Raw genomic sequence first — 15022 nt, forward strand, 5'->3', positions numbered from 1 at the left:
ACGAATGATAGTTCCGCTTTTCGCTTCTTGATTGGCGAGACTTTCGCTGAACAGAAAAGCAGGTGTGGTAAAAGGGAAAAGGACGTGTGAAGACGTGATAAAAGACAACTTTTACCGCTTGCCAAGCCATATTGAATATTAGCGCGTCCAGACTATCCATTTTCTGGAAAATGGGACGGAAATCTGGGAATGTAGACAGGTCTTCCGTCGATTTTTTCCGTTTTCTGGACAGGAAGAATCAGAGGGTCAGAAAATGGAAAAATGGGACGGAAGTGGTCGTGTGGACAGCTTTTCTGGAAAAAAAAAATGCCAGAAGAAGGAGACGATTAGACACGATAAGTGATAAATAAAAATAGTTGTCTAAGATAGTTTTGAATAGAAAAAAGGTAAATTGTCTAACTGAGGCTCTAAATTTGTTTTCTATAGGTTTTGGCTCAGAAAAACAGATTTGATGGGGATAGTGGATAAATTTGTACAGATATTAAAAAAAAAACCCACCAACTTTTTGAAAAAACCGCCTAGTCTGGAGGACTATTCGTTTTTCCAGATTTCCGTCCCATTTTTCCAGAAAACGGATGGTCTGGATGCGCTACATGGCTGCGAAGCATGACGTGAATTCTTGGGCGGGAAATTCAAATAACGATGAAACGTGGATGTGTCTACACGTTTTCTCGAAACTTTGGCGAATTGTTTTGGCCTAAAATAATTATCGTAGATCCTAATGATCCACCAGAACCTTTTCACGTCGAAATAATACTAGGAATATTGACAATCAGTTGTTTGTTACAACTAGAAACCACGTTTCACCGTACTTCGAATTACGCGCCTTGATTTTTATGTCATCACTGTGCAGGCCTATGTTGTTTAACCTAAAAACCGTATTCCGGGATTTTTTTCGAAATTTCGAGATTGTTTTTGAAAAAAACCGGGATTTTATTTTTTAGCTGGTGGCAACCCTGCTTGTTGGTATAGCGTTCGACTTTGAAATAGTGTCTTGCGTTCGATTTATTTTTTTTCAATTACGGTCTTCTCCCTTCTATACGATCATTTACAGATATTTTCACTGTTTTTGTAGATGTGATGCACTCATTTTTTTTAAAGCTTGTCCCAGGAAGGTATTTGGGCAAACATTTTGATTCAAAAGGGAATAGAGGTCATCCAGTTCAGGGTTTGTAACGACATTCTGAGTAGATCTCTAAATCCATATCCTAACGAATGGGGTACTTTTGTCAAAATCCTGTGGTGGGGGGGGGTGTCAAAGATGGAGCTAATTTTCCTTAATCAAGTGAAAATGACCGAGAAAACTGAAAAACTAGCCGTATCATAGGCAGCGCAATCGCGCTGCCTAAGTAAAGAACGATGTTGGCACAATGTATTATTATTTTATTTTTCCATACCAGGGCATTTCGTATCAAAGAAGTTGTCAAAGAAACTTCTAAAAGGGCTCATTCGATTAGAAATTGGAGTGGCTTGTGCCCTTTTTAATAATCGAAAGTGATTGGAAGGCAACTAACACCACTTTCATGCTCACCATGTCTCGAAACACATCCAATCAAAATTTTGGGACAACAATTTTGTTCAGCGTAGTTGATTTCCTGATAGAAATTATGTTTTTGAGGAGGACACTCCCCCACAGCCCTCAGGGCAAGGGGTTGTAAGTTATGCCCTAGGGGCATATAAGGTTTTTATTGGAATACAAATGAAAACAAATGAATGTGCATTGTCAGTTTAATGTACATATACTGATATTTAGTAATCAGAATGTTAATATTATTTGATTTATTAAAGTTATAAAAGTAAAAATTTATATTTTTTTTTCAGTAAAGTGCAAATTATGTTCTGGCCTTGGGAAGGCATAGGGGTTTTAAGCCTAACTTGTGTTAATTTCTGCTCGTTTTGAGTTTGACTCAGTTATTTATTGTAATTTCTGTTCGTTTTGGGTTTCATTTATTTATCGATGCTGATTTGTGGTAGTTTAACGCTAGATATATTATTTGATTTTATTTTTGATTATTTTTTTTAATGGAGTTCTTTACTTTGCTTTCAAAAACTTATTATGCGGAAAAAGTTGTTTTAATTAATAGTAATAAAAAAGGTAAAGATGCACTAGAGAAAACTGACCTGTTTCAGTGGATGCTTGAACTATATAGGCTTATCTTAGTTTTGACAACATTTTTGGAGAAACTAAATTTCAGCTTGGGGAGGGGGCAAACTGGGGTCTGAAGGAAAACTGAGGTCTGGTAGGGGAAACTGTCCCCTCCGCCCCATGGCAAATTATGCCCCTGACCCCAACCCCCTACCAATAAGGAGTTGGAGAAGTGTAGACATGTGGTTCTGGAACTACTCTAAGTTGTATATTAAAAGAAGGATTACTTAGTGTTATACTTACTTATTCAAATTATTTACTTGACAGTTCCACCATAATATTCTCTCCCTACGTAAGATTGTGCAGCCAAAGAGGAAGAAAGACAAGTGAAAACAGTTCTGTAGGGGAATTTAGGAAATTTTTGAAATGAAAATAAACTTAGTTTGTAATACCATTTATCGTACCTACACAACAAATGATCTTTTTTTGAAAATTTCGATCCATTTCTGAGTAGTGAGTCGCTTTTTTTTTAGGGACAGCGCAAATAAATCCCAAAGCCTAAAGTCACATTTGTGTTGAGCTAGCAAAATTTTCCGCAAGTATGTTTATGTATAAACCTGTCCGCTCAGTTAACCTTTTGTGTCGAAGCTACTAGCCTGGAGCTACTTTCTTAAGTATGACTAAATTTCATTTTTTAAGACAAAGAACTAAAGATTTATTTTTTCTTTTAAACTTTTTTTTTTTACAAAAAGAAACGACACTATGTTTTGATTTTTATCCACTCTTAACTTATTTTTCCCTTCAATTCTTGTAGGCCTCTTAGTTCAGCTCCTTAATAAAAGTTAAGGTGTCTTATCTTCCCTAGATTGGAGGTGATTAGAAATTATGTAAAAAAATAGGTTTTCAACTGAAACTAAGGACCAACATTAAAATTTAAAGCAAACAGAAATTATTCCGTATAAATAGAGAAGGTCATAGCAGTGTTGTTTCTAAATTAAATTTTAATCAAAGACGAGCATAGATTAATTAAAAAAAAAAAGTTTTTCCGAGGGAAGTAAAGAACGAAAGTAAAACTTAAAACAAATAAAAATTACTACTTCACAGCCCATGTAACATATATTAATAAAACTAGTGCAAGTAGATCAGTTGGTAATATTTCTCTATCTTTGTAGAACTATAGAAAACTAGTACTTTACTGAAAACACGAAAGTCTAGTAAAAAAACAAGAATATTGATTTTTGAGTCAAAATTGAGTCGTAGCTTCGCAGTAAAAAACAAATCTCTAACGCTTTCATAGTCCTACAGGAGCTGTGATATCAGTAACTTTCAGTATACAATTAAAGTTATCTTAAATACTTAGGCATAAAAATAATAAGTTTAAAGTCATTACACCGTATATAAAAATAATGGATTGATTTATCTGGTAACATCTTGGTCTCACCTAGTATTATTCGAAATAAAGAATACATCAACCGTAGTATGACCTCTGGAAATCCAGTTAGTTTTCTCTATAAAACGGAGGATTTTAAGTTGTGATACAAATTTTAAAGCGAGCCTGTAGTCCTAATACTAATAAGATTCCTTCACTTCAAACTTGTCTACAAAATAGTCATGAAATGTCCTTTTCAGAACCAAAACGACAGTCAATCATTGAACTGAGCACATTGTGCAGAAGTGATGCCAAATTAAACGTGATGCCAGAAGTGATGTCAAATTAAAATAAATAATACAACAATCTAAATATGCTTTACTTTTATACTGTTAAAAGTGTCCTTAAAAGGTTTACTTTTGCCGTAACTCCTATTTTGTTTTGTGTTTTCAGTAAAGCGCTAGTTTTCTGTAATCCTACAAACATAGGGAAATATCACCACGTGATTTATTCGCATTAGTTTTATTGATATATTTTAGATAGGCTCTGGAGTAATAATTTTGTTCGTTTTAAGTTTTAACTTCGCTCTTTACTTCCCTCGGAAAAACTTTGTTTTTTAAATTAATAGTATCCTAAGGCAGTAAATGAATGTCGAATACGACACGCCAACGGTTTTCTTTTTTTTTGCGTATTGAAACGTCGTAATTGAGGGTGAACAGGTTGACAATGAACAGCAATTGTAAATTTTCTTAACAAATACAGAACATTGTTACATGCAGAAAAAATGGAAATAAAACCACATACTAGAGTAGAGTCGATCGCAGAGCTTGTAAAAAATAGAATTAAAACTAAACTTTAATTACGTATTTACTTTGTTTTAGGGATTCCGAGTACATCTTTCTTGTACGATGGCATGCCTAGTCAAATTAGCTGAATCTGTGCGATTGAAAAAACTTAGTAAAAAAGGGCAACTTAGAGAATTTAGCCTCATTGAAATTGACCAGTTTGTCGATTCTTTAGAAGAAGTGCACGGGATGTTTACGTCAGCTGAAAAACAGGGACTTGTGCGCTACGCTCTAGATAATTTAAGGGCAACGCCTCATGAACGCTTCCTACCTGGCTATCCTAATATAAGACTCTATCATGGACAATCAATAGGTAATCTCTTGCAAACTATTTCCATTGGCAGGTTTCATTATCTTCTTCTTGTTGACATCACAAGTTTTATATATTTAAATATATTGATTAAGTTATTTCCTAAATACGTAATATAAGGCCTCATGCATAGGGCCGTATCCACAGGGTAACGCGTTTGAGTCCCCCTCACCCCAATTTTCGTCCAACTCGTAAAACGTAACAAAAATGCATATAAACAAATCTTTAATGTGTTTTGGGATGTCTATTTTGTACACCCTCCCAACAAAATTCCGGACACGCCCACTGTCATGCACATTATTACTGTAAATGTTTGAAAAATCTCTTTTTATTGGAGGATGAGCATTAGGTATTAATCAATATCCACGGAAATTCGTTCAACATTAATTATTGGAATTCGTTCAAGAATTATTGTATCTCCACGGTGAAAGGGGTGCCCTATGGCGGAAGGAGACCCTGCAAAACCGGGAATGGTACTTTTTTGTGGTTTTGAATTTTATTGTAGATACCTTGTCTTCGTCAATTATGTTTGGCTACCCGATTAAAAAAATAAAAGAGGTTTTTAAATTAGTGTAGGTGACATTAAAGTCCATTAAAGTCTAAGATTATCATGTCACCAAGAGGAGAGGAGGTGGGCTTTAAAAAAAAAAAAAAAAAAAAAAAAAACATTAGAAAACACCAGTCGAAGCTGTTACGCTGCCGTTTTCCATTTCAGTATTGCTTTAAGTGAGTTTGATACTATATGCTTAATTTTATATGCTAAGTGGTCAAGTTATGTAACATCAACAAAATCTTTATCACTTAAACAAGTCCTTTCACGCTAAATAACGTCAGAATCTAAAAAAAACCATCATTGTCTAAAATCATCATAATTATGGTTAGCGAATGATTCAAGTTTAAAAATGTGAAATAGAGATGGAGATGGGACGCCAAATTTTGGATTGTAATTAACCATACATAGGTGCAACTTTTGCACATTACCGCAAAGTGCTGTAACGTTTGAAAAAAATTTCAAAAGAATTGCCGATTTAGTATTTTTTTTTAATTTCACGTCCCTTGTAATAACAGAAGACATTATCCTACGCATGGGCGTAGGCAGCATATTGTCTTGGGGTGGGGGGAGCAGATATTGTCTAGGGGGGGCAGTTGATAGTGTGATGGAGTTTTATCAACTGCTTTTTCCAAACCATCTGCTTTTTCAGCCATATCTAATGTAAATTTGAAGGTCTAGGGGGGGGGGGGTCAGCTGCCCCCCCTCCCTACGCCCATTATCCTACGGTGGTGAAATTTTGCTCAGAAGTTACTTATGCATAGAGGCAACTTTTCCCCTCTACCTCGAAAGTATCATCAGAAATTCGCTTTTTTGATACCCCTAATAGAGATTGAAGCTCTGATCAAGTGTAATAAGTTTTATAGGAAAGGTTTATTTATTTAAAATTTCAAAATTTATTCGTTGCCTATCCAGAAAACCTATTCTATCACTACTATGTTGAGCTTTTCATTACATAACATGAATTTATACGTAACACTTACGTAAAGTTTTATGCAGAGCTCAAGTCTACTTGGTATCACCTTCTTTATGAACTTGACCTGTAAGTTTACATAACCTAATGCAAAGTTTAATTAAGTTATGCTTGTGCAAAGAAATCTAGGGTGTGTGAAAGTACCATTAAGGACTGACAAACGTGGCGTTTTCAAGTTTAAAACAGCCTCATGATTTGAGTCAGTTTTTGATCTAGAAACTTAAGATCAGATGAGAATATATTTACTCCCCACAATAGCTTCATCTGTAGGCGACGTGAATATATAAAAAAAGGGGTGGTACTTATTTAAAAAGACGTGTCTTACACCAGGTTTTGACTCAGATAGTCTTTCTAGACTGATCGCTTTGAGCGTTTTTTGGTGCTGACTTATTTAAGTTGTAAAAGCAGAAGATAATGCTAAAGGCTGTAACAGGAAACAATTGCAATACGAACAAGACCCTTCGAAACATAATTAATTCGACATAATTCAACATAATTAATTCGACATAGTTAACGACTGTCTTGTAACTCTGAATCCATCCCTAATTGAAGTTCCACTTGGGCTTGAAGATCGTTTTGGGTCCTCCTCTTTCATTAACCTGTGAGTTTAACTCTTATCTCTTCAGCCAGACAGAGAAGGTATTGTAAGCTGACGACGACAACTAGTCTTTATCTCCCTGGGGGGGGGGGTGACTTCTGGCGAGTTCGTATTATCAGCCATTGAGCATAGTCTTTGCGAGACGAATGCCTCTTATAAAACGGAAAACTATTAATTATTATAAATTATTACAATTTTTTATTTAGAATTATTAAAGTGTATATAAATCATAAATTATTGCTATATAGATTGCACAATATATTTATGAAAAACTAGCTTCAGGGAAACTAATATGTGATATTTTCCAATATCTGAAGAATTCGTGCAATTAGCGCTTTACTGTAAACTGAGATTGCTTGAGTCTTTTAGAAAATTATAATTGCATACAAAACTTATCGATATCATGGTCGGTATAGAGCCTTATATATTAGTCTTTGATTTTCTACAGGGTAGTCATAGAATTCCCTGATCCTAGGAGAACATCCTGTTATTTTTAAGGGTGGTTTTGTGTTTCTTTTGTTTTAAGAATCAAATTTTATTTGTTTCAGTTTTAAGAATTCTTAAGATATTGAAAATTTTTACCAAAATAGTTTCCGGATATTGTTTTTCACGATTCGATTTGGAAACACTGGTGAAATTTTTGCGCGCGAATTTTGACCTTTAACGTTCTGCAGGAACCCAAAAAAAAATCATAGAAAATCCCGATTTTCTGATATAGATAGACCGAAGATGGATACAGGCGGAAAAAATGTTATCATTTTGATGTACTTGGTATTTTAAATTAGATAATATACAGTTTTTAGATAAAATAGGAATAATTTATTATATAAAATAAAAGGAGCTGTTGTTACGATGGATTGTAGCCTTTTATATCTTAATGCGAACACTTAATTTCTAGCACATTGTTTCAATATATTTTCTTATTTTAAGTAAAGCAAAAATCTTCAATTTAATAAGTTATTTATCCATTTTTAGTCGAAAAATGCTACTCAAAGGGTATTATTGTTCAGATTTATCCACTACATGACTTACCAAATCTCAAACAATTGGGAAAAAAATGGTACAAAACTATTTTGGAGCCGCAACCTCTTGGTAAGGCTGGTGCTTTTATTTTTATTATTTTAATATATTTTAATTTGTTTTCTTATTTTACAGCATGAGCTACTCATAAGTGGACTGCCACTTTCCTTTGCAGCGCTAGGCATGCGTAATTTTGATAATTTTGTGTAAAAGGTACCTTTTTTTCCAAAATTTATGAACTTGGACAGAAAGTACTAAAAAATGCTGCTTTTGTAACGAAATTCTACTTGTAATAGTCCTTATTTTGGAAGGAAATTTACTACGAATAGTGCTAATGTAGCTCAAGCAAACCCGATCATGTAAACCCTAATGGAAACTTACAGCAACTAGAAACAGGTATCAAATGCCCTGTTGTTGCTCGGCGAGATTGACCTTTGCTTGGTACTACGGGATCTAGATCTTTGATCTCAGCTGCAGCATATCTACTACGAATAGTGCTAATGTAGCTCAAGCAAACCCGACCATGTAAGCCCTGATGGAAAGTTTACACTGACTGGAAACATGTGTCAAATGCCCTGTGGTGGCGCTGCGAGGTTGACCTCTAAGTGGTATTACGGGACCTAGATCTTTGATCTCAGCTGCAGAATACATTTGATTTAAACAAACTAATACATATTAATGATCATTGTAATCTAAAATGTATTCGAAATTTGCCTTTGTAGATCAGGAATTTCAACTAATTTGTGCAGATCCCCACCTTTGAGGTGGTATTAACTTATTGAGAGAAGGTTTCTAATGTCTCAACATTAGAAAGATTACCTATATAGAATATTACCTATAAACATTACCTATATAGAAAATAGCGACAAGAATATCGCTACTATAAAGGGGCAGTGCTGAAATTCGTTGAACCAAGCTAGCATAAAACATGTTAGTAAACTAAGGATCAAGATCCACTAATCAATGATGCATAGGGTGTCGATGCGTTGCTGCTTTGGGTCTTTTTACAGGAACGGGTAGCGAACCTGTGACCCATCCTTGCAGTAACCTGCACCCCTGGCTCCGTGTTGCCAAACAGAGGATCACCATACAACAACATAACAATACAACATATAACAATAACATAAGTGAAATCAGTAGTCTCCCCTGGGTATGGATGTTATGATGTCGACAGAATTATTCCACGTGAAATGCTAAAAATGAGATGTTGAAATCCAAAGCATTTGAAATGAAATCAAAGATAAATACTGAAATACAAAGCGGAATTGAAGTAAAATCAAAGTGAAATACTGAAATGATATGTTGAAGTCCAAAACACTTAAATGGACGAATCAATTCTTGAAGTAATGTGATTAAAAAAGTTGTAAATTTTACTTTAAAGAGCGGGTATACGGTGGACAGGACGGTTTACGGTTATACGGTTTACGGCTTACACCGTATCGTAAACGTGGCTCTTTACTTTCATACAAAAATGTTTTTTCTATTGTTTTTTTTTTATAATGGAAAACCAAAGTTATGCTTCTTAAAAGCCGTATTTGTCAAAGCTTATTATCGTTTGCGGTATATACGATTATTTCTTTTTTTTCTGCTATACAACTCGTCAAGTCCCTAAGACACCCAAGTTGACGTTTTCATGAAATCTCTAAAGCCTAATCATCAACTAGACATTTACTCAAAATGTAGAACTTTGTCGCAGCCCCCTTAAATTTTTGGCCGCGGCTCCCCCTGTTCATTTTTATGTTTTTCCGAATTGGGCTTGAATTGGGGTTAGCCATCTATTAGAAATGCTTATGGACGAAAGGACCTTGTATCTATCAATTGATAGATTGATTCCAATCTTATATCAATTGATATCAATTGATTCCAATCTAATGTTCATGCAAATTCAAAATAGGATTCCAAGAAATAGCTAATGAGGCCTCCTAAGGGATACGGTCCTAAAGACCCTCTCTGTTTGTGTTGGATCATCAGTACTCTGTATATAAGAATGTTGTGCAAGTACCACTACTACTACTAACAGTTCACCGCAGCACCAAGCCGCCTGAGGCCAACTCACGCCTACGCACGCTCCGCCTGCATCACAATCTATTCACTCTTTACATCCTCACAGGAAGTTCCTATTTCCCTTGAATATTTCTTTAAGACATCCTCCCACCCCTACCGTGGTATAAGTATAATTCTTAGGTATAAGAAACTGCAATCTATTATGGGTCTTTATACGTTATTGGTGTGTTGAGTATAACTGGATCAAAATTTTAACGCTTGATATTTCAACAACAATAAAAAAACGCAAATAAACGCTTGATATTTTATACAATCAGGTTAGACTAGTTTCAAACAGTTCGTGGTAACGAACTGTAAGTAAGGACTGACCTGGATCAATAGTTATCGAAACTCTAAAAAACGGAATCTTGAAACCAATAGGTACATCAAAAGAATCAGATTTTTATGCTGATTTCAAATATATAATTTTCATCAAGTTTAGTCCCATCAAACCCATCAAAAAATAAGCGCCTGAGAAAATTTGCCTGATTTTCGAAAAAAGGGAGAAACACCCCCTAAAGCCATAGAACCTTAATGAAAATCACACCATCAGATTCAGCGTATCAGAGAACCCTACTGTAGAGGTTTCAAGCTCATATATGCAAAAATGTGGAATTTTGTATCTTTTACCAGAAGAAAGATCACGGATACGTGTTTTTTTGTTTTTTTTGTTTTTTACGTGGGAGGATCTTTTCATGGAGGAAGTTTTTGAGGGGGAAGGGACATTGCTATGAAGGGGGCGCCGGATTTTTCAGCATTATTTAAAAAAAAAAACGATCAGAAATCAAATATCAAAATAACAAGTTTTTCAACTGAAAGTATGGAGCAACATCATAACTTAAAACGAACAGAAATTATTACGTATATGATCTGGGTTCGCCCCCTAGTCAATACCTCGCTCTTTACGCCAAAGATTTTTTAGTACTTTCATAAGAGCTATTTATTCTAATTAACGGCGTTTGTGATTAAGGGGTCATTTTTAAAGAATTGGAACGAAATTGGAAGTTTAGCGTAAAGAGCGAGGTATTGACTAGGGGGTGAACCCCCTAATATGCGTATTAAAAATATATGAGTATAGAAGTTTGTTACGTAAGTTAATTCGTAAGTTACGTATATTTATTACTAAAAAAACGTTCGTAAATAAAATTAAACAACTTTCGAGGAAGCCAATTGACCAAATAAAAGTAAATTTAGTATATAAATTTTGTTTTAATTATTCACGTACGGGGAGCCAATATTAAAACCTGCGTTAATTTAAAAGCGTTCAAAAATTAAATTAAAAAAAAGTTTTTTTTTTAACTGAAAGTAAGGAGCGACATTAAAACTTAAAACGAACAGAAATTATTCCGTATTTGAAGGGGACTGTCCCCTCCTCAACGCCTTGCTCTTTACGCTAAAGTTAGACTCTTTCTCAAGACTCTATTTTTTAAACAATAAAAAACTTTAGCGTAAAGAGCGAGGCGTTGAGGAGGGGACAGCCCCTTTCATATAGGGAATAATTTCTGTTCGTTTCAAGTTTTAATGTCGCTCCTTACTCTCAGTTAAAAAAACTTTTTTTTTTAATTTAATCAGGTCAAAGGACACTCTTTGTCCTACTTATGTTTGGAATTAGCGGTAAAAGTAAAAATAAAAGCGGTAAAAAAAAATGTCACACTACGAGTCACATGAAATTAAAATTGACAGTTTCTTAAAAAAAAAAGTATTGCTGATAATTTGTTCAAACTAAAATAACCGGTTTGTGGAAGTAGTGTTTTTGATATTCAACTTGTTTTCATCCTAAAAATATAAATTGTAAATTTCGATTCAAAATTACGTATGAAACCAAGAGAGGAAAGGATATAATAAATGAAAAATCAAATCAAATAGGTGAGAAAACGAGGAATTTGTCAGCCAGTGGGAAAACATGAAGACGAAGAACAAGTAAATGTTTTGACAAGGACCTCCGCCAAGTCGTTCTCAGTGCTTAAAAAAAAAAAAAAAAAAAAAAAAAAAAAAAAAAAAAAAAAATCTAACCTTTCGGAGTGAATCTAACTAGAGCAGAAAGTGGAATATCTTTTTTTCTTTCCAGCTGTTGTTAGATTCACTAACAACAATATGTTCTAACCCAATATGTTCAAGTTTGTTCAAGAATGTTTCACTTTGTTTGTGAAGGATAGAAGGGGGGGGGGGGTGTGTCTTAGGACTTCTTAGTTTTTATGGACTTCTTAGAAGAGGGGATCTCTATATTTTTGACAATTCATAAAAAGGAGTCCTCAGCATTTGAAGAATTCTATTTTACGAACCAAATTTAATGTGCCAAATGAATAAACTTTCAAGATTACCTTGGTTTTAGACGCTACATTATTATCAACAAGATGTTAAAGAATGTGTTTGTTTAGCTATCTCTAGTGTGTATGTGTGTAGGTTTCGTGTGTTCGCTTACCCTAGAAGTTCCCAAACATCCTAATCACAAATTAAAAGAATCGCCGGATACTTAAAAAAAGTATTAAACAATTTTTCACTGAACTCTGCACACTGTACAAATTAAAATTTTACCTGGTGGGTATTTTCACCTAAAAATTATCAGAACCTGGGGGGGGCTATCTCATTCTATGCTCAGGCCTTGTTCAAACTATTAAAAAAAAATTTTAAATGAAAATTAATATTGATTTTTATTTCTCTATTAACGTCAGGTTCTCTTTCAATAGATAAAGTCCATGGCCAGCTTAAAAATTCTCAAATGCCGGGGGATCCCCGAACGCTGTGCTGCAGGCAGGCATAATTCAAAACGAGTTGAAAATAAAAGAATTTAAATTAATGTTTATTTTGTTTTTCTTGTAATGTCAAACTATCTTTCAAATTGTTGAGGTTTGAACTGAAGTTAAATATCCTTAATTACTGGGAGGGGGAGGGCTTATCCCATCCTGTGTTGAGGTATGGTTTTAATTATTTTGAAAATGAATACTTGGGAATTAATGCGTATTTTGTTCTATGTTAATGCTGTCTTTTGATCCAAACTGATGAAGCTCGAAAAATCTCAATAGTTTGGACCCCCCCCCCCATCTTCTCCTGTGTCAGGCTGGATTCAAGCCTATTTTGAAAATAATGAAACTTAATTTTAAGGTTTTTTAATATTGGTTCCTCTTTCAATTAGATGAAGTTCGAGCCTATTTTGGACAAGGATTGGCCATGTACTTCAGTTTTCTTGGATTTTATACTTCATACCTTATTCTTCCGGCTTTGTTTGGCTGTTCTCAACTTCTGCTATGGTTGTTCAATTTTGAAGATGGCAATGAATTATTTTGCATTTTCAATGTACTTTGGGCAACAATATTTATTGAGGTAATTATAAATGTTTCGCACAGGCTTTAAACCCGCCCTACTGAAGTTTTCAAAATTGGGCAAACTTGGCGAAAACAATTAAGAAATAAGGAAAAATCGTGAAGTTTTTGAAGTTTCTGAAGGGGACCATTCCTGACGTCACCAGAACTTACTATTTGTTTTTTTTTGACATTTCCTGTAATTTTATAGAGGCAGTCCTTTGTATTGGGATAATTCTGCCCCTCCAAGATCCAATATAAAAATGAATTATGTGCTCCTCACATTCTAATGTTGATTTTTAAGATTGATTTTTGTTTCAATATTCTTCGGGCAATAATGTTTATTAACGGAATTATGTATTAAGTTTTTCAAGACTTTCATCTCGTATAATGCTATAGAAAAATTAACTCACTCCACTCAATGTTTCTAAAGTAATATTAAGTAAGGATAAACGTTTTTTCGGAGGGGGAAAGACTGTTTCAGTCTTTTTATAAGACTGAAATACAACGGAAAGTTGTATTACGAACTCGAAATCTGGGTGTGCGTGTGTGCTCTGTAAAACGTAAAAGGGATATTCCGTGTATCTTCAAACAGTAAAATATCTTAAAAACCTAGGTTTGGGCTGAGAACGTTTCTCATATGTTTACTGACCCTAGAATGTTAGTTATAGGAAACCCATAGGCCTCCTTTATTGGGGTGTAGGTTAAAAGTGAAAATAAAAAATTGCTACCCCGTATAACCTTCAGTTATTTAGACCAAACGTGAAAATGAGGCAAACTTTGAGTAGCCCTCGTGAAAATTTAGGGGGGACATAATTTTTTCAATATCTAGGGGGAAAGGGGAAATTATTGTTTTTCAGTTTATTCCATGAGAATACCAAAAAATTGCATTATTTGATGAAAATGCCCATAAAAGGGTATTTTAAACTTTAAATTTTTGATATCAAAGGATTTCATCGTGTTTTCAATTTTTTCAGTGAAAATACATAAAACGTCATTTTTCAATGATTAGAGCTAGGGGATAGAGGCCCGCACCGTCTCCCCCTTCAAGTGACGCCACTGCAAACTTTGACTGAATATTTTCCAAGTCAATAGCTATTCGTGTTAGTTATTCCATAGTTATTCCAATGCAATAGCATTGGTGACACAAATTTACTGATTTTTTATTATAGAAAATTCGGTAAAATTAAGTACCAAGACAGCAGTTCAGTATTGACAATATTTGCTTGCTAAACTTAAGCTGTTTGCTAAACTTAAGCTGTTTGCTAAACTTAAGCTGTTTGCTAAACTTAAGCTGTTTGCTAAACTTAAGCTGTTTGCTAAATTTAAGCTGTTTGCAAGCCAAAGGGGTAAGATCCCCTTAAATATCATGAGATCTACTATGTTTGACATACAATACGCTATAAAAATTGCAACAAATTTTATTTTATTCCATACCATATCTGTTATAAAATCAGGGGGAGAGCAAGGATTGAAGATATTGGAAAGTAAGAATCCAAAATTCTGTAAGGACTGTTTTGTCATAGCAATTCTGCAACTACTGCTACCACCTCAACTCGTCTTAGCCCCAGTCTGCCTGGGCATCTACCAAAACACAACTAAATACGGTCCTCCGCCATTCTTCTCTCAGAACCTCACTCTCAACCTTCAGCTCTGAAGCTCTTTAATCTTTTCTTGGGACCTCTTTCCATCTTGTTTGAGAATACCCTGCTTTTTTCACCAGCTGAATTCCCAAAAGTAACGATTGCTAGTAATCTATCATGGCCTTCCTGACTTGACTAGCCTGGCATTTTGTTCATTACAGCCACAGACAGGGGGATTAAGTTACATTTTTTTTGCATTTAGTTTTACGTGATTTTGCTCAATTGAATACTGTCTTTTTTTTAACCTAGTTGTTCTACACACAAAAATATTCGTATGCTGACCAAT

General features: G+C 34.5%; 1 protein-coding gene across 2 annotated transcripts in view; it reads left to right on the forward strand.

Moving 5' to 3' along the window:
• The window catches only part of LOC148940892 (anoctamin-10-like), a 155485-nt gene that overhangs the window by 95884 nt on the left and 44579 nt on the right, over positions 1–15022 (forward strand). For both annotated transcript variants that reach the window (XM_089105291.1, XM_089105292.1), the window contains exons 3-5: positions 4337–4613; positions 7707–7823; positions 12928–13115. In XM_089105291.1, the coding sequence (XP_088961417.1) occupies positions 4337–4613; positions 7707–7823; positions 12928–13115 (582 nt within the window). The remainder of the gene's footprint in view (positions 1–4336; positions 4614–7706; positions 7824–12927; positions 13116–15022) is intronic.

Source organism: Artemia sp. Qi Xiang Cuo, chromosome 19 (genome assembly GCF_049724085.1).
Source record: "Artemia sp. Qi Xiang Cuo chromosome 19, ASM4972408v1, whole genome shotgun sequence".
NCBI lineage: Eukaryota > Metazoa > Arthropoda > Branchiopoda > Anostraca > Artemiidae > Artemia > Artemia sp. Qi Xiang Cuo.